Genomic DNA, 20943 nt, shown 5'->3' on the forward strand with positions numbered 1-20943 from the left:
TGAATACGGCCATGCTGGGTTAACGATTGGACTCAATTACTTAAGATGTCTTCCAATCTTAATAATTCCAGTACGATCCTATTCCAATCTCCCCCTCCTAGGATGAAGAGAAACAATCACCACATTTCAGCAGGTGTCCCCAGCCAGACTGCTGGACTCTCACGAAGACGCAGGGCCCACGGTTCGAGCTGCTCTTCCCCCGGCGCCACTCGAGCTGTGCTTATTTTCCCACAGGGACAGGATCCCCTGTCTCGTTCCGCAGCTCCCCCGCTCCCGGCGGGACAGGGCGGGACGCGCCCCGCCCGCCCCTCAGCGCGGCCCCGCCCCGCCCGCCCCGAGCCACCCGCGTGCCGGGCATTTAAAGGGCCCATGGCCGCCGTGCCCGGGTGGTGTTGCTGCGTGCCCGCTCCCGCCGTGCCGCGCTGCCGTGGGCGCTCCCTGCCGCGGTCCGGTCATTCCCTCGGGGCCGCCGGGACCCGGGGGAGCTTCTGCGGGGGCTCGCGTAGCGCGGGGGGGGGAGAGCGGTAGGGCCCGGTGCGCGCCGGGGGCAGGCGAGCGGGCGGGCGCTGGATTCTTTGGATCGCGGACGTCGTGGGCGAATAAAACAGGCGGGCGGGCGGTTGCGCTGTTCCTGCCGCGGGGGGCGCGGAGCGGAGCCGCCGCCGGGCCCGGCGCAAATGGAGCCCTGCAGCAGCGGCGTCGCGCCCGGCGGAGTGTCGGTGTCGGCCGTGCTGCCGGCGGGCGGGAGTGGGGAGCGCCTGGGCGGTGCCACCCCCAAGCAGTTCTGCGCCGTGCAGGGGAGGCCTCTCGTCAGCTACGCGGTGCGGGCCATGGAGAGGTAACGAGCCCGGCGCCGCTCGGCTCCCGACCGCGCCCCACGGGCTCCTGCCGGCCCTCGCCGGGCCCTGGAGAGCCGCAGGCAGCCCCCGCTGCCCTCGCCTCAGGCCCTGGGTACTAGGGCGGGTCTAGTTTACATTGTGGTGTCTCTCCGTCCCTCCCCGCCCGGTCAAACCGGGAAGGGAATGAGGTGTGTCTCATGGGCCCCCTCACCTGGGAAGAAGTTCTGGGCGGGAGTTGGGCACTTCCCCCAGCCCAGCCTGGCTCTCGTACCGCCATCTCGGCTGGCTCTCCGCCCTCCTTCCCCAGCCCTGTCCATGCTTCGAGGCTGTGCCTTATTCCTTGGCTACTGGAGAGCATCTGTTCGAGGCCCCTCAGCCTCGAAGCTCGAGGGTTTGTGTAGCTGCAGTGGCCGCTTTGGTGAGCTGTGAGCCCACCGCAGCTATTGGAGACAGTCACAGGACTACCCATCAGCCCTGAAAAGGGAGCTGTTCTGCCATTGCCATTGGAGATGGTCTTTATAATGTCCAAAGGCTTTGAAAAGTGATCTACTCCTCATAACAGGATGAGTCAACTCACTGATGTACAGCATTGCATTATGCTCCGCTCTTGCCCATCGTAAAACACCTTGCATCAGCAGGAAATTTGGAGGAAAAAATGTTTTAGTTATAGTTGCTGGACTAGAAGCTGATGGCTTATGTAGTGTAAAAGTTCACATGTAACTTTCCCACGTTTATGTTGTAGTGATACCACAACGAGAAATGGGTATAAATTGAAAGTTGAGACATTTAGGTTAGGTATTAGGAAGAAATTCTTTACTGTTGGGGTGGTGAGGAACTGGAACAGGTTTCTCAGGGAGGTTGTGGATGCCCCAGCCCAAGGGCCCAGGTAGCATTCAAGGCCAGGCTGGACAAGGCCTTGAACAATCTGGTCTTGTGCGAAGTGTCCCTGCCCATGGCAGGAGGTTGGGGCTAAATGATCTTTAGGGCGCCTTCTAACCCTTAACATTCTATGATTCTATGTTGGAGGAAAGGATTAAAGTAATGGGATTTCTTAGCAGCCAGGCTTTTCCTTTCCATAAGGCTCTTGAGTTCTAGGCATGTGACTGACAGTTAATATATTACTGTCAATTGTTAACATAATGTAAGTCTTGCTTCTAGTGCCACTTGAAACACCTCAGGTAGGAACAGAGTGTCAAGGGAATTCTGGATGTGTTTCATTAACTTTTAGATTTTTAGAGAGAATAAATGGGGAAGAGTGGAGATTGGTGAAAGAAATTGCCAGAATCTCCTGAAGTTCTTAACACATGGAAATCTGTACAACTGCAAAACTGTGACTCTTTTTCCATTCCCACCCAGAGAGGCTTCCCTCAGGTCACTTGTTACTTCATGAAAGAAATACTGCTTGTTTTCTTTATTTAATTTTCATTAATTCAGCCATTTCATTAAAGCAGCCAGTTGCAAAGCTATACACATCAGTAAGCAAAGCATCCAATCCAAAGCTTGCCACAGCTGTAATTTCTGCCAAAATGTCATGGGAATCTACAGAGAATAATTATATCCTCACTCAGACCTGGAAAATATTGGAGACCTGGAAAAGAGAACAGAGTGAGGTTTGGGAAGGAAATGTTATGCGTCTAAAAAAAATAAAATAAAATTAATCTTTATTTTTACTGCCAGTAAGCATTGAAAAAATAGACATACTTTGAGCAACAGTATTATACTTGTCCTAAAGCTTCAGAAAATTAGGTTGATTCTGAGTTGTACAGTTCAACCAAGTTGATTGTGAGAGTAACAACTTGGTGCATTCGCTTTGGAGCGCAATAACCTCTGCCAGTGCTCTGTCAAGCAGAACTTCCTGCCACCTCTGCTGAATTGGAGTGTTGATTGGTATAGATGTGTATGAGGAGCTGGGAACAGACTCCAAAGCTTGGGATGGCTTTCATTTTCATCTCAACACTTATTTTTGGCTCTGAAACTGCGAAGTATGTACCTTGTTCTTACTTTGTGTGTATGCAGGCACAAGCATGTAATATTGAGGAACTGCAGTTTATCATGCAATCTACCCATAAATGGCCGATTTTGTGTGTAGCTTGATACTATCCTCTCATATTGTTTAGCTGATGTAATTGAATGGGTCATTGAATCATTAGCCTGTAATAACTTCTGTTGAACTGGACATCTTGACTGGTATGGCTATTTTGGAACTTTTCTAACTCTAGAAAAGAAGTAGCAGTCTACAGACAAATACATGAGCAATTCAAGGATGTGCAGCTGCTCTGCATGTGCTTTTCAAAGATCAGTAGCAAAAGATTTTTATGCTGTTCAGCTGAAAGTAGTGAGACTCTTAAATATCAATGTGGAAAAACCAGCAGATGAGACAAGAACAGACTTGAATGAATAAGCAATTGCATCCTGTTGTATAGGATAATAGCATGTAGAACACTGGCCTGCCAGTAATAATCACAGATGATACCCCAAGGAAGAAGAGATGAACAAAACTGGGGTAAGGAGAAATCGTTGGTTTTAATTGCCAATGCAGTGGCACTGATAGGAAGGTCAGGCCCTACCTTCAGGCTAAAAGTGTGTTAGAAAACTTAAATGTCTCTTTTTCCCATTGGATTTGTTCCTGCTTTTGTTGAACTATGCAAGGCTTTCGCAACAAGTTCAACTGACTTAGAATGGCATTCCTTGTTTTTGCTTCTGTAACAACTAGCAGAGTTTTTCTGTCATTTTATTTTTTTTTTCTGTGTATGCATGTTTGTTAGAATAAAACCTTTTCAGTTCTTTTTCTGAGACAGGGAAGATTCTTAGTTCTGTATGCACATGTGCATGCATATTTTACTAAATCTGTAGAGAGGAGAACAAACTAAGGTAAAGATTGATTTTAAAATTGTTGTGGAACAAATATGCTGCTGGTATTCTTGCTGTGCTCATATTTCACCAGTTGTTGCAAGTATTGTGAGTAGTTATAAAAGAGGAAAGAAGAGTTTATATCTTCACTGGCAGGATTAAAATTTTCCATAACGGCTTCAGACAGCTTTGTTTTCTTTATTGTAGTATCTCTAAACAGGGGGAGGTCTCTTAAAATTCCCTGGGGAAGCTCCCAAAGGAGCACCTCTTTGGAAGTGTCTTGCACAGTTATTTGCGAAATATTTTTCTCCATTGACCAATGCATATTCACTGGCTCTATAAGTCACAAAGTTACAGTTTTGTTAAATGGGTCAACTCTGATACTTCTTTTTGTCCAGTAGTCATTAGCTTTTTTTAAAAAAAAAAAAAAATTTTTATTTGCTTTAACAGTTTATGAGCAAAAAATAGTTACAGCAAATTTTATGGAGGTATCTTTTTTTATCATGTCTGACTCATAAGGAGCATTTTATTTCTGGAAAACATTGAATGGTTTCTGTACATGAGGTCCTCCAAACTTTCTTAATATACCATAAAAGCTTCCTTTTTCCATTTTTGTACTGTAAGAGATAATTTGTATTAATATATTTTTACATATATCAGTAAATTAATAACAATGCTTTTATGGAGCAAAAAGTTATGCTTGCATTCTGCAACTGGATTTTGTCCTTGTTGCCTATTTTTCTCATTTGGTTTTTCATAATGTTAGCAAAAGTAATATAATATGATTTATCTTACACCTCTGAAAGTTTCTGTGACAGTGAAAGATCCTGTCTGAAACTGCTAAAGCCATCTCAGCAGTGACTGTCTGGTTCTGGCCTTGTTTTGCTGGTCTCAGTAGGTTATATTGAATAGGTTTTTCTTAGTGGCAAAGTGAGAGTTGCAAGAGATTGATTAAGCCTTATATCATATTTCAGCACTGGTTTCTGTGTGAGTGAACTGGTAGAGGGTTAAATCTGGGTCACATTTGTACCTCAGCATGCCATTTAGGTGATACAGTTTCAAAGTGGGTTTGTTTCATTTCCTCTGCAGCCTGTGTTTTGAAGAAACAGCTTAATCTGTTGCTGAGGTAATGAGCTCCCCTACTTTCAGTTCTTGCTCAGCTAGTAAAAGTGTTTGTACTTCTGAAATTTACTGGAACAATACTATTTTTTACTAGGCAGTAAGTCTATATGTAGGTGATGACGAGAAGTATAGCTACAGGAAACAAACATATAGTCCTTTTCTGCCTCATTGTTTGCTTTCTGCTAGTATTGGGCTCCTCCCAAGGCAGTTGTAAAGTGATTGTAACTGGGCTTGTCTTTTTATTTCATTGAGTCAGACTTGATTTTCCACTTTAGAACCTCAGCCTGTGTTGTATGGAAGCACTAGAGTTTTGTGCTGTTAAAGCACATTGGGGTTCAGCACTGTGATCTTCTTCATGCATTGTGCTGATTCTTTCTGAAGGTTGATCCAATATTACAGTTATAAAATTGGTGTTTGAAATGGTGTTTTAAAACTGAATTTGAGCATGTCCTGAATAGATTACTATTTTAGTATGAAATCTTTCTGAAGGAAAGGATGTGGGAAATCCTTTCTGAAGGAAAGGAAGTTGAAGGAGGGGAAAAAAGATTAATTTACTACCAGATTGGGTGTATACTGATATCCTTCTACTTCTTTAAAACACTTTGCAACATTTCCATAATCAGATCTTCAGAAGAGCTAGTGAATTTTCATGGTGCGCAGCTTTCATTCATTAAATTTGTAGCACACTTTACTGGATTAGTACTTTTCATGAGTTTTAGTGGTACAAAACCTAAGCTGTTCTGTATGTAATCTAGACAATACCTTTATGCTCTTACATGAATATGTTACATCCCTAAATTCCAGCTCTAATTATAGAATGTGGGTCCAGAATGAGTTTAAGGAGGACACACTCAAGTTTACAAATGTGTTTATGCAGACACAGGGTGGAGCTGTGACCGCATCCTGTCACTTTTTGGTGTATTGTACCACTGGAGGCCTTGAGCCATTCCACCCCCTCTGTGCAGAGATTTATCACAGGCTGGCCAGTACTTGTGTTCTCTTCTCTGCTTCTCAGAAGATGCTGTGTACTATCCAGTTGCCTCATAATCTGTTTCATTTGACTCCAGAAATGGCAATGTCAATGCTCTTCTTACACAGTCACAGTGACTGTGCAGACTGTCCAGTTTCTGGGTACTGTGTAAGGCTACAGTCTTTCTGCAAATTGAAATGCAGAGCTCTTGTTATCATTTAGTGTGAAACAGCTCTTCCTGAATTTTGCTTTCTTAAGTGACTGACTCTCAGCATTTAGTGAGTGACAAGTTGAAATGAAACTTGAAACCACATGACTTCAGACTTTACATTTGAGCAACTTCAATACTAAAAGAATGCTGAGGATATGTTGGTTTGGCTGTGTTTTCCTCCTTTGCTAATAGTAAAATGAGCATAAGGACAAGTATTTTTCTTTTGAAGATGCTAATAGCACTTTATTTTAAATAGTTGTTTTCCAATTCTTTGAAATAGTTTTCCACAGATTATTATTAATTACAACCCCCCCATGACCTCCATACATAAATTAGAAGATGCTCTGTTATTTCACGTAGTTCTACTTTATAACACAGATTAATTTGCTTTTGAAGTAAGAATAGTTTCCAGGCAATGCCTTCTAATGTGTCATTGCAGAAAAGCAGTATCTCTTGAGCCTGTGTATTTCTGAACTGTAAATTTTGTACTTTTATTTTCAAACTGGAAACATTTAGTTCTTAGTACCTTTGCTGTTCTTCTGTCTGAGATATTAGTTTCAGCAGCTTTACTAGTTTTAGTTGAGACAGTGTATCATACTTGTCTCTCTTTCTCCCTAGTTGGATGTATAAGCTACACATGGGTCATTTTAACATAGTAGGTTTTTTTTTAATCATTGCTCATCTGATGAGTTCCTTGTCTGGCATGCTAAAACGCTCTTCTGACATCTGTGGAGACACAGAAAGGGAACACAATTCTTTTTTTAATGTTCTCTACATAGGCATGTAGAAAATAGGACACTACAATGGATTTCAATCATGGTGTTTCTGTTGTTTTGAAGTACAGTATGCCACATATGAGTAGAATTTGTATTCTTAGATACTGTGACAGAAGTATGATTTCAACCTGGCTTCAGTTGTGATTGGTTTTAATTCTTGTGGTCTGTGGGTCATTCACTTCCCCCCCACAACCCATCAGTTCTAGAGCTAGACTGATACCAACAGTAAAATCTTGGAGATCTCTAAAAGTGTATTTTTGATATGGTATTCTTTGCTAGCACAGCTATGTTTTTATATTTTTCTAGCTTCCTACAGCAGAAACCTTTGTGTTTGTAAATATGTATATATTTTTTTAATTACAGTTATAATGTTTCCCGTCAATATTAAAGTGTTACAGTTTTCATTCATTAGCATTCTGTCAATTACTGCTCATGCCTGTCTTGATAGTAATGTTTGTTTCAGACTTTTTCTTGATTGTCTTGTTCCCTTGTACACTGTGTGCTTCACTGGAACATGGAGTGTTCCAGGCCACAGGATTTACCAAGTTATTAGAAACTGATTAGCAAACTGTCACTGTTTGATTTAGAAGTTCTGTTTGAAGTTAGGAATAATGCTGGAGTAAGAAATGTTTTCAAGGCTTTTGAAGAGTTATCAGAATGTGCCCCTCTGCAAAGTGGTTGTTGGAAGTAAGTCCCTTCCAAGAACTCCAGTGTTATTGGTCTAAATATTCTGTTATAGCTCTCCCTTAAGGAGTAGAGTACAAAAACATGGACTTGGGTTTATTGAGGGGTGCTTTATTTAGCCATCTTGAATTTTTGTTATGAATTTCTCTTTTTTTTGTTATGAATTTCTCCACTTTTATTTAGTCATTCATGTCTACTTTCTTTGGTTTTGTACTGATTTTTCTAGGATAAATTGGATATCTGACATTATTGTGGTGGTCTCTCCTGAAAATATCGAAACAATGAAGACTATCATTGAAAAATATGGCCACAAAAGAGTTACAGTAGTAAAAGGTGGAATAACTCGTCACCGGTCAATATTCAATGGACTGAAAGTATTTGCAGAGGATGAATTTTCCTGCCATTTGCTCCAGAAGCCAGAAGTAGTGATTATCCATGATGCTGTGAGGCCTTTTGTCGAAGAAGATATTGTTTCAAAAGTGGTTATGGCTGCTAAAGAACATGGGGTATGTACTATACAGCAATGTAACTCTTTATACTGTACAGCTTAAAATAGTGATTGATAAATTGGAATTTTCTAGCAATTTTATTAATGTGTGATGAGGTTTTTTTTTAAGTAGAACAGATCCAGATTCCCTATTATGCAGAGATGTCAGGTGGGGGAGGTTGACATTAAAATGCTGCAGGTATTATTTCCTAAGAGAATAATTGTTTCCATAGAGACTGTCAGTAAGAAATTGAAGCAATCAGCAATTTGTTAGTTGAAAGGTAGGTTATGTAATGATAGTTTACCTTTTTTTTCCATGCAGAATTATCACTTAATGCTGGAGCAGTTCTGTTAGTGATTACTAATACTAGCCAAAGAGTCTATGTACTGCATTGGTTGACTTGCAGACTTTGTGCTTTCGTCTCGAATTTACATGCAAATCCTGAATAAGCAGCAAAGGAGCTGTATCTGTATTAATACTAAATTGTTTTAGAAACTGCAAGCATTGCAAACTGCTGGGAAACAGGGTTAGGGGGAAGCCTCCAGCTGTAGGTTGGATAGTCTCCTGTTTTATCACTGCATCTGATGACTGATCACAGAAACCAAAAGGATTTCTGAGAAAGTAAGTGGTACATGAAGGGGAAGAGTTGGTGGAAGTTGTGTTATGCAAGTAGAAGGATAGAAGAGGCGTGCACTGGCAATAAGAGGAACTGATAGATGAACTGCCTAAGTCAGAGATATACGGAATCTTGACTTAGCCACAGTCTTGTTTGCAAAATGTGTTATCTTTAATTTGTTCTTGAATTCTCCATGAATAGTATTCATAATGCTTCCCTGCTTCAAGAACATGGTTTGTTTGCTATCATTAGTGATAGCAGATTGTTTGGATTCTAGAAAACTAGGAAAATGTACCACTGTTTTTCTTTACCAGAAAAAGTGGTAGAAGGTAATTGACAGGTGGTTCACAACTTTGACAATGGAACAATGAGTCTGAAGAATGAACCGTGGTGTTTCCCTAGTGCTCCTACATCTTCATAGTGTAGAAGGGGAATAAATAGCTTGTTAAAATATTTATTATGAAAATCAAATTATGTCAAGTTTCTCAGAACATTATGTTGCAAATCTTAATATTTTGTACCTCTTCTTAGTAGGCCTGTAGTTTTGTAGATAGGCATAATAAGAAATGGCAATAAAATAGAAACTCTGCACAATAGTTTTCAGTGATTTAGAACATAGGTTTCCAGGTATTGAGACTTAACTTCTGTAAGGTCAGAAACTTGTTAAAATTATTTCTCATATAATACAAAATAACACTTCAGAATTGATTCTCTGCCAAAGACTTTAAAATAAATCCTCTTTGTAAATCAGTTTCAAATGTGCTTCTTTGAGAGTGGTAGAAAAATAGAGTTAACTGTACTGGTTTTGGGTTGAAATGGGAATAACTTTTCTGAATGTGCTTGTGTTGTCTTTGCACGTATATCTTGTTTGAATTTAACTTGTTCGCTTTTTCTTGAAAGTTTTGTGATTTTAGTATAATATTTTTCTCCTGATTTTCTTTTTAATTTGATGTAAGGTATTTAAAGTAAAAAATTAGGGGGAACCAAGGCAATCTCCATGGACCTTCTCAAATCAGTGTATTTCAGTTCACCTGAACTTCTGACCAGTAAATATTTTGTAACCTGGATCACTGAAGTGTCATTTGATCTCAAAAAGTTGTATACATGTATAATAGTCTATTCCATTGCATAACATTTGTCTGAAATGTGTGATCATTTGCTCTGTGGTGGCTTTCTTCGTTGGCTGAGATGCACTGACTTCATCAAGTCTGGGCCAACAGAGAGATGTGTGCTCAAAGGCTTTAAGAGCTTGGTGCTATTGAAATTACCTGACAAAGTAATTGAATTAAGGAACATGAGAAGAATTTTGTTTTATGTAATAAATTGGAAAACTACCAAGAGACAGGTGGCTGTTTCCAGAGAACTACAGAATTCTGAAGAACTAAATGGAAAGCTATGACTTTTTCAAAACTGGTATGCATGGTTTTGAATATCGGAAAAAAATTGATCGAGAGCAGCTATGATGTTTAGTTCTTCCTATGGTCAAATTATTTGCGTATCTAAAAGGATGTCAGTTCTTCAATCTTTCAGTACAAAAAGTATTTATTTCCTCTTGCATTATGTAGAAAGGTACAAAACCTAGCAGAAACATTATATTAAATGACTTGTGATAGTGGGGGTAATGCTGTATTGTTATATGTCTGCATACCATATAGGTAACATAATTATGAGATGCTTTAATGTTCTTTAAAATGGCAATTGATCAAATAAGTTATTTCACTTCTAGCTGCCAATTGTCAGACAAATAAACTGCTTTATTACACTTACTAATCAGTTTGTTATTTGCCTGTGGAAATAAAAATGTGTACCTTTACCAGAACTAATAAATTATGCCCTAAACCCCCCAAATAACTCCTTGATTATGTCAAAATATTACTTTGTAACCAATTAAATTCCATTTATGTTTTTGGGGTAATTTTGCAATTAAAATTATATGTTTCTAGAAACAAATTCTTTACAGCTAGTAAAAATTGGGAAATGTGGAAGTTTCAAGAGGCATCAGTCCAAAGCCTCTAGCAATATATTCTTGCCAACATTGCATTTTAAACAACATAACTAAAATGAAAAATGCTTACATGAAAAAGAAATCAGGAAGGTGGGAGGGAACTTGTCAGTTCTGCTATTGAAAGTTTACAAAAAGAAGACACATCCAAAGACTTTTTTTTTTCTCTAGTTAACATAAACTAGATTTGAAAGTACAGTATGTTATGTTGAAAGGACTAAGTCAAAATGGCATTCTTAAAAGTTGGTTTCTGGAAACTGTCTAACATCATTACTTTATTCTGAGCTTTAGCAAGGACCTGAACAAAGCTTACATGCCAATACAGCTGTACAGTGCTACACAGACTCGGACTCCTAGTCACAGAGGCAGTCGGTCAAAATAATAACCCCAGACAGAAAACACTATGTGTTGTGCTCAGTCTGTTCCTCTCATCCTGCCATTATTGCTTGTACTGTAGTGGAAGGCTGGAGCAGAAGGCATGGACCCCTGTGGATCCTGTTCTTTCACCCACTTATTTTGCTATCTATGCTTGCTGAGTTACATTAGCAAAACTTGGTGGGTGGCAAACCACAAACCACCTCTTTTTCTTCACTGACAGTAAAGGGAGACTTGGTGGATAAATAAGATGATCTGGTGTGGTGTACTTGAATGAGGACAGAATGCTGGAGTGGTTCTGCCCCCTCTGACCTTTCTTTACATTTTTTCTCTTGGAACAATTATATTTTTGTTTTCTTATCCTCCTATGGTTTTGCCATATATAGAATATTTTACACATAGTCTTTGTCCTCTTTGTTATATTCAAAGACTGATTTTAGCCAGCTGCAAAGGCTGCATCTGTGACAAGACTGTTTTTGATTCATATTTATACACTGGGTCATCGGAAGTTATCCTCTGTCTGTATTCTCAGAAGTTTTGCTTTCATTGTATGCTTGGTGCTTTGTAGGGCTCTCACTGTCCTGTCAGACCCCTGTGCAAAAACAGAATCGAGAACCGATGGCGTATTACTATTACCATCTTGACATGAATGGAATAAGTTTTGTACTTTAGGAGAGTGATTAATGTAAATGTAAAAATAATTATTAATGAATTGTAAGGGTGTTATTCATCAATTTGAGAACAAAATAACATTTTAAGACCTACATGCTCTTAGCCTATTAAGTCACATAGAGGATAGGGAGGGGATTAGAGAGCACTATTATGGCTTTACCGAGGGCAAGTCCTGCTCAACCAACCTAGTGGCCTTCTATGATGGAGTCACTTCATCAGTGGCACAAGGAAGAGCTATTAATATTGCCTTTCTGGTCTTCTCTAAGGCCTTTGACACAGTCATCCGAAATCTCCTTCTGTCTAAACTGGAGAAAGAAGGATGTGATGGGTAGACTGGTCAGTGGGGTAGGAATTGGTTGGGACGGCTGTGTTGAGAGGGTAATGGTTAAAACTTCAATACTCAGCTGGAGATCGGTGCCAAGTGGTGTCCCTCAGGAGTTCATACTGGGACCAATAATCTTTAATTCCTCACTGATGCAGACACATAGGGATCAGGTGCACCCTGAGCAAATATATAGATGGCACCAAGGTGAGTGGTGTGGTTGATATGCCTGAGGGGTGGGTGCCATGCACAGGGACCTGGACGAACTCAAGCTGTGGTCCTGTGTGAACACAGGTTCAACATGGCCAAGTGCAAGCTCCTGTATCAATTAAGGCTAGGGGATGAAAGGATTGAGAGGATACTTCAGAAAAGGACTTCGGGTACTTGTGTATTAAAAGCTGGTCATGAGCTGACCATATGCACTTACTGCCAGAAAGCCAGCTGTGTTCTGGGCCAGGAGAGCTGTGGCCAGCAGTCCAGAGAGAGGTTTATGCTCCTCTACTCCACTTTGTGAGAATCCACCTGGAATACTGCATCTGGCACTGGGGCCCTCAGCCCAGAGAGGATGAAAGAAATATGTGGACCTATTGGAGCAGGTCCAGCGGAGGGCCACAGAAATAATCAGTTGTATTGAACATCTGTGATGAAAGGCTGAGAGAGTTAGGGTTGATTAGCCTGGACAAGAGAGCTCCAGAGGGACCTTCTTGTGGCCTCTCAGTAATTTGAAGGGGTCTTACATGAAAGATAGGGACGAACTTTCTAGCAGGGTCTGTTGAAATAGGACAAGTGGCGATGTTTTTAAACTAAAAAATAGTAGATTCAGACTAGATAGAGATAAATATTTTTTTTACAGTGGGGGTGGTAAAGCACAGGAAGAGTTTTCCCAAAGAGATGATAGATGCCCCATCCCTTCAACAGTCAAGGTCTGATTGAACAAGGCTGAGCAACCTGATTTTACTCAGAGTTTAAGACATCCATGTTCATTGCAGCAGGGTTGGACTACATGACCCTTAAAGGTTCCATGCAACCCAAACTATTTTATGATTCTACATTATTGTAAAGATTGGGGTGCCTCAGAAAGCCTGAATGTGAGAAGAAATAAAGTGTGGTTTTGCTGTTGTACAAAAAACAGTTATACAATGCATTTTTCCTTTTTAATGGATAACTATCGAAAGCACAGTGATGTTTCCATAGCTTATGGCATTTTTGGTCCCATAGAAATTAAAATCTTCTTAGCCAAGTTGTTAATTGTTTTCTGTGTTGAATGGAGAACTAATGCATTGTTAGTAAATACTTGTAGTCTAAGTCCTAACGAGATGTAATGTTTGATGGTGGGAGGGCATGGTAAGTGGAAAAACAGCTCTGTCATTTCCCAGTCTCAATTTAAGTACTTTAGACGATTCACCACCTTTATTATGAAGGATGCTCCTCACCCAACTGAAATACATAAATCATAGACAGAAACTTAATCTCCCTGTTTTCTTGGCAGCATCTGTGTGTTGTACGAACAGAACCAGCCCAGTACTAATACAACTAGTATTTTTAAAAGGTGGCTTAATCTACCACTTTTTAGTTTCTGGAAGTCTACACACATTATTTTTTACTTTCCTTTTTTTTTTTAATCAATAGGGTTAGTTTCTTCTGAAAATAAAGTCTGAACATAATTTGCTGTACTTAAATGGTTGTTGGGGTCATTTTTATGTAATGTCTATAAAATGTTCCCCTTTAAATTTAGAAAAGCTACATATATGTTACTGCTGTTTACTTGAGGCTAGTTAAAATCTCTATGCCTTATCTGAGAAAACAATATTACATTTGGGAAATGAAGCAGCCTTTAGCAAAGATAAGTCTATTTAGCACTCAAATTTCTTCTTCCTGTAGTAGATAAAAGGTTTAAAGAGTAGTTCCTTAAAATAAGGGAAATCTTGTCCAGCATGTGTGAGAAGCTGAATAAAGGCCTTGGATCATTCTAGCAACTTCTACATGGCAAGATCTGGAAGAGGTTCTTGGCCATACCTCTCTGATTAAGCATTAGGCATGCAAATTTTACTCCTTTTCACCAAATGTTGCATTGAAAAGGAAGATAGAGTTTTCAAGCAGAAATGTTCCCAGCTGTATTTTGACTGAGTTTGTAATCTGGGTGGTTGTGGCACGGACCACACCAGCCCTGCAGGTTAGGTGAAGCTTCTGAAAGCCAACTTGGCCTGTTTCATATGCTGTAATTGTTTGCTGGACTGGTTCTGTGCTTATCCTCCTATTTCCAAGAAGTAAGTGGCCTGTAGTACAGAAAGAACTAAAACAACTTTGAGGAGCCCTGGAGTGTGTAGGAGAGAATTTGTGAGGTATCAAATCCACACATACATGTATTAAAGTCACTATTTGAGCCAAACTGACATGGTAAGGTGAAACGATCCATTTTACAAGGCCCTTGATAACAGAAAGTGTTAGATGAAGCCTGTATAAAGAGGTGACTTGAAATTTTGAATTCAATGGCCTGTAAGGGAAAGAAACTTGAGACCAAGGTTTCCTGTAAGGAGAGGCATAGGCAGTTCTGAGAGGAGCAGCTGAGCAAGCTCATGAGGCAAAGACATTTGATAAGCAAGTGCAGAGTTGCTTAGGGCACTGTGTGACCACAAACTGTAGTGCCTGTGGGGTTTGGTTCCTCAGGACTGTATGCGTGGGAAAGGAGTTATTAATTAAACATTGCAGTTTTGCATTTGGTTGATTAAATTGTGCAAGAGTCTTCCTACAAAACATTGTGATTTTTTTCTTCTTCATAAAATGATGCAAATCATGTGTTAAATGGTATGCAGTGGATCAGTAACCTTCACATCATGATACTGATTTTGTAATGATCTGTTGCTGCATGCTGTCTGGAGGTAAAATATTCTTCTTTAAGTATAAACCCCCTAAAAACAATTTTAACTCCTGTGGCAGTTGCATCAAGATTTCTGCTCCACTGAATTCAAGTGCTAACTCATCCTTATATTGATTTACTATAATATGCAAAATCCATTATGGCAGAGTGCATGCTCACTGGTAGCTTTTTGCAATGGAAAATTTTTGGGGGTATGAAAGATGTCTTGCTGACTGTAAATTTGGCTTAATTACTTGTTAATTCAATGTAATACTATGCAGTCAAAGTAAAGCAAACAGTCTTGTTAATTTTAGTGGCAAAATTTATTTTGTTTTTTGTGTTTCATTAATTTCTTAGAGCAAATGTTTTGTTTAAATTTTGCCACCTAGGTTTGCAGTATAGCACGAGGTAGAACAAGAAAGTGCTGGTAGCTCATCTTATTGTCAGTTATGTTGAATAAATTCCAGAATGTAAAGTTGTAAGTATGATTTAAAATGCTTCAAAAAATATTGAAAACTGATGGTGGGTTACTGGCCATATGATTTGCTTTGAAATATTTGAATTGCTTAGACCAAATTATACATGTTATAGAATCCACTGTAATTGTGTATAATGTACAGTTATTGCTGACAACTGAAAAGAATAAGTAGGTAGTAAAAAAGTCTTGAAACTCTGCACCAGCAAGTGCTGCTCTTTAGGTGAGGGATGCCAAGTGTGGTATGTATCATATACTTAATATAGATCTTTAGTAGCATTATACAGACTCTATGCCAAACTTTAAAATATTTTTTAAAACTTATCTAGAAGGGAAAAAACCCCAAAAAACCTTGGTAAATGAGAGCATGTTGTTAAACATTTCCAGTTATTGCACTGTGACAAAAAAAAAAAAATATATGTTTAATATGTTGAATAAGGTGGTAAGAACTTTTTTTGGCTAATAATATGACAAAACATATTTTATGTAATGTACTGTGCTATGGTGTCTATGGAAAACACTAACTTTCTTGACCATTCTTGAATTCTCACAAGGAATGAACAGATAAAGAATGCATTAGAAGAAATTGTATCTAATTTGTATGACACATTATAATGTATATGTTGGTTTAATCTTGTGAACTTTTGCAATTTTATGCTTTATTGTTTTAAAAATTTAAGTCAGTAATTCATGATACAAGAACAACATAAATGGCATTCTCATGACTTATTTTGTCTGCTTTTTTTAAAAAATACAATTTTAATATGAAATCAAATGTTCACATAAATGTTGTGTCATTGTTTGCACTCTTCTCTTTCCCTTAGTGCATTTGTATTTGGTTTTGCTTCTTATGGTGCATTTTTGAGCTTGTTTTCAGTGCTGTGTGTTGAAAAATTGCAACCTGTGATACATCTCTTTCAGCTTCTTTCCTGTACTTTAAAAGCAAACATATATATATATATATACATATATTTCGTTTATGTATTCTTATTGTTCTGTCTTTTTGAGGGGAATATTTTCTATTTTCTCTGAGAATTCTTATTTGTCCCACAGAATAGCATTTGGAATTTAGCATGTGGTTGGTAAGACTGAAACAATATTTACAGATACTAGAAGTAAATGCTTGAAATACAAAAGAACAGAAATTATGTAAACTAAAAAAGAACATGTGCCATCTTAATTTTTGAGCAACAGTTGCTGTTATCTTCCTTAGTTTGTTCTTGCTAATTTGGGCTCTGACATGTCTTGATGTACATGTGCTATCCCCAGTTACTCAGATAGTATATTCTGATAAAGGTGACCTCATTAGAAGAAATGTTTTCTTTTTCTTAAACAGTGTCATAAATATACATTACATTTGTTTAAGGCATCCTTTGTCTTTGAAGTCATTTCAATGTACAACATAGTGTCAGCTCATTAACATTGGATCAAAGACTATATTAAATTTCTGATTAAACATCCCCTCTCTTTCAGCTAGGAATAAACACAATTATAACTTCTTCCTTCCTGGTGTTGGTTTAAGATTAACATGTGCCCAATTTTAGTGAGTTTGACTGTTGCTTCCAGCCAGCTGGGTAAACAGACTTTTAAGGAAATTAGGTGAAGTTTAGCATACAAGCCTTTTTTCCTAGTGTTCAAAACTCCTTACATGTGTTCTAATTAACCTTCTTTTTGTCTAGCTGTTGATTTGGTTTAATATCTGTGTAAGAGTAGGCCTGTTTAACATTTTAACCAGTTCTGTCCTTGGGCAATTAAAAGCTGCCAGTGAAATGTGTCAAGATAGCTGAAATTGCATTGGCTGGTGATACTGCCTATGTAAAAGAAATTCAAGTGCTCACTAATGAGAATCAAACATGCCATAGCCATAAGGATTATGAATTTTGTTGGATTTTTTTTTCCCAAAAAAATTCAGAATAAGGGAATTTAGGATTTATTCTTTTTGTTAAAGAATATTCAGGCAGAAGATGCCCTTGCAGAAAGAAGGTAATCCTTTTTCTTCAGACTTAGTTTCTAATGGATGCACAGCCCAGGTTGTAGATTGTGCTTGTTTGTCAGTAGAAGGAATAGGTAGAAGGAATCCTGGCCCCACCACAGCACAGTCATGTAAGTTATGTCTATGCTACATGGGAGAGTCTGGGTGTGAGTGTGGGTGAAAGTATGTGATGCCCTGCACTCAAATTTATGTTTCTGCATGCTAATGAGAGTATCTATACCTTTATTGTGGTGTGCTGCTCTTCACTGAGTCATCTTGCTTGTCCTGTAGTCCTGACTGACTCCATGCTGTATCTGGTCCTTCAAGAGAAGTGTGCAGCTGGTTTGGGGAGTCTTTTGGACACAGCACTTACAGAATGAGTTACGGGGGCAGAGGGTGACAGGTTTGAGTTGAAACCATGTAACCAAGCTGCTGCCTTGCCTTGCTATCCAGAAAGTAGGTGGTTTCTGGGTGAAGAATGAGGTTATGAACTCTGAGGACTATGTGCAGGCTTGTATTAGTTCAGTTTGGAAGCTTGGCTAGTTTGGGCTTGAACAAGTGTTCACACCTAAGTTTAGAAAACTTTTCTCGCATAGCTGAATAGTTGTTTTCAACTGCACTTCTGTATAGGCATGATGGTTTATGGTTTATGTCATGACTTTGTTTCTGCCTCCATCTTGTCCATTGAAATAGAGTTGTTTTGCTAGGATTTCTGTAGATTGAAGAAGGAAATACCCTAAATCTTCCACCTCTGCACTGGAATCATAAAACTTCTCATAGATTAAGACTTTTGGTTATAGTAGTCCTAGATAAGAGCTGGATACAAAATACAGAAAATTAAAAGAAAAAAAAAATAATCATAAGATAAATTTATATGGTATTTTAATGCTATACCTTAAATGTGCATTAGAAGTAATTCTCTAATTGCTTTATTTTTCAAAAATGGTTATATGCCTTTCTTTTATTAGATATAGAAGAAATCTGAAAAGAACATCCTCTTAAATATATGAAATATTTTAATCCTATAATTAAGTTTTTGAATTTTGCTTTGAAGGTTCTGTTTGATAAATTTGAAATAAGAGATCTTTCAGTAGAGACAGTTCTTCTAACTTAATGGTAATTATTGAGTGTGGCTGAAGTATGTTGATTACTGTAGATACAATTAGTTTGAATGCAAATGTCTGAACAGAAATACAGGTTTTTACCTGTTTCATGCATCAGAGATACTATGTTTATTTCTGTTTTGTTTCTTCTTTTACTGTAGATGGCTGTGAATGCCCTTCCTGGAAAGTAGTTTGATCCATATAAAAGAGTACTTTCCCTGTAGTAACATGTGGAAACAGTTTGATGGAATAAAATGAGAAGAAATTAATCATAGTTATTCTGAGCTTCTTCTGCTGGTTCATAGCCAGACCTAATTTAGACTGAAATTCTTATGAGATGGTAGTGTTTGAAAACATATAAATAGTCTTTCACCCAACAAAAAACATTCCAGGACATATTTGTAAACTGTTAGATACCTAGCTTGTCTAAATTGACATTGATTGTTATTGTTATGTAGTTCACCAGCGACCTAATGCAATCCTTGCCTTCTTGGAAAAGCAAGATAAAATTGCTTGTAGGTTTACCAAGTTCACAGTTATAAAACTGACTTTAATGGTGTTCCAGGATGGATATAGTTGTCCTACTAAGTGTGACAAGCTCCACCATCTCCAGCATACAGTTTCAAAGAAGTTACCTACTTTGAAATTATGAAAATGTGTTTCTAATGTACTTCTGTTTTCAGTGTATATATGCAAGCCAAATTTATTTTTTCTAAGGCAAGGTGGCTAAATTATTTGTGAGTCTTGCTTTAGTTATATTTTACTTGTCAGAGTTGAAAACAAGTCTGAATAAAGAATTAAAATTTATAAATATGAATACTGAGCAAACAGATTAAAGCTTAAGAATAGGAATGTTCTTTTAAACTTAGCATTCAAAGGCTTGCTTTGCTATGTCTCATATCAGGCCTATTCCTAAGTAATATTCAAACATTGAATTGTTATTTGGATGATTAAAATATTAAATAAATGAAATACAAAATATACACTTAATGCTACAAGACAGCTGAGAAGACGGCATAGGGAAAATGAATTTCAGGGGAGACAGAGGCTATGAATGGAGAAGAAAAGTATTGCTGGTGTAATTGAAATGTGAAAAGAGGTCATGTTAGAGAGTTGGAAGGCTTTGCTCATTTATGACTTGATTCTGTAAAGTTTTAGGCTGTCATTCCCACTGACTTGATTTTGAGGGTTCCAGACTGGCTGTGTGAGTGGACTTTGTGGGTCTGCATTAGTACTTAATGTACTACAGGGGCTTATTTGGGACAAGGTAAGTATGGCAAAGATATAGCATACTTTTATTTTAGTATGCCAGCCTGGAGGATCTGTGGTGGTCTGAGCTTGTTACCACACTGTTCTAAAACAAAAGGTATTGTAGCTCTGACATTTTTTGTAAGGATTTTGTAGCACTACAACTTTTTTTTCTTCCTAGTCCGTGTCATTCAACTTGTTGAGACTTGCAGCTATTTAGCATTGTTCTGTTTCAATATTGGCTACCCAAAATGACCAAATCAGTGATGTGTGCTGGTTTTTCATGCTCTTTTGGAGGTTTTGGCTCTTGGATAACTTGTTCTTTGTGTGTTGTGCTGTAGGTGGGGAGTGTTGGTCTTGGCTGAATGCTGCACTGCATTTTGGATATCTCTAAGCTGGATAATTTGTTGCTTGCGATAAAAGCTTCATCTCCCTCCCTAATCCTTATAAAAAATTTAATGGTTCTGTTTGGATTTTACTACCTAATATTACCTTGTTATAAATAGAATTATAGTTTCAATTATTTATGAATATTCAGAAAAAAGTAAATTATGTTATGTTAGCCAAGTTGTTATGTTGTGTGTTAGCTTCTGTGATCTAAAAATTCATATTTAATTTTGTAATAAAAGATGTCATTAAAACTGTTTGAATTCAGCAGTCCTTGAACTGATTGTATTGTCTGATATTAAAGCTCACCCTGGTTAAGGATTCACTGAATACACATTTAAACTTCTTGTTAGAGTGGAAGTATGATAAACTGAGAAGAATATGTTACTATTTAGTGAAAAGGTGGGTTAGTACACCTTAGATCCACTGAAAACACTTGTGATGCCTTGTCATACTGACCTTCCTCATGCACTTCATTCTCTACCTTTTTTCAGTCACCATTGAATCTTTAATTCTTGAATTCGTGTTGTGGTCTAGGCACTTATGCAAAAAAATGAACACAAGACTTAGAATCTTTTTGTAAATATTTTTGATTTGTGCAGTTTAAAATGGGTCATAAAAGACGCCTGTTGTTTATAAAAGCATCTGGAGGTGGATTCAGTTTCATCATATCAATAGATGAGCTTGCTTCTGAGTGACAGGAGTCTGTCACTTGCCCTGAAGTTGATAGAATTCTGCGTTCTTAGGACATTTTTGGCATTGTTTTAAGGAAGTCATAGATTAGAAGGTTGTTTTTTCTTCCAATATCTTGTCTGCCAAAGAAAACTAACCAGTTAGTGGTATTTGTTTCAATGTCTGTTATGCTATGAAGCAGTATTTTAAGAGCTTGATCACTCATATTTGGATGCTTAAACTGATTTATTTAACAAAATATGCAAAAATGGGGGAAAGAAATGTATTTCCTGGACATGCGA

General features: G+C 38.3%; 1 protein-coding gene across 18 annotated transcripts in view; it reads left to right on the plus strand.

The window, feature by feature from the left end:
- The first annotated feature begins 342 nt into the window (after nucleotides 1–342).
- The window catches only part of CRPPA (CDP-L-ribitol pyrophosphorylase A), a 156132-nt gene continuing 135531 nt past the window's right edge, over nucleotides 343–20943 (plus strand). For 9 of the 18 annotated variants that reach the window (XR_015277626.1, XR_015277623.1, XR_015277625.1 and 6 more), the window contains exons 1-2: nucleotides 343–524; nucleotides 7679–7958. Coding sequence is in view for 6 of the 18 variants with exons in the window: in XM_086855329.1 (XP_086711455.1) it covers nucleotides 370–524; nucleotides 7679–7958 (435 nt within the window). In the remaining 12 variants the exon portion in view is untranslated. Of the gene's footprint in view, nucleotides 839–7678; nucleotides 7959–20943 lie in introns of all 18 variants that reach the window. The other 9 variants (XR_015277618.1, XR_015277612.1, XR_015277619.1 and 6 more) reach the window with 2 other exon arrangements.

The sequence above is a fragment of the Cyanistes caeruleus genome, chromosome 1 (genome assembly GCF_971803275.1).
Source record: "Cyanistes caeruleus chromosome 1, bCyaCae1.hap1.1, whole genome shotgun sequence".
NCBI lineage: Eukaryota > Metazoa > Chordata > Aves > Passeriformes > Paridae > Cyanistes > Cyanistes caeruleus.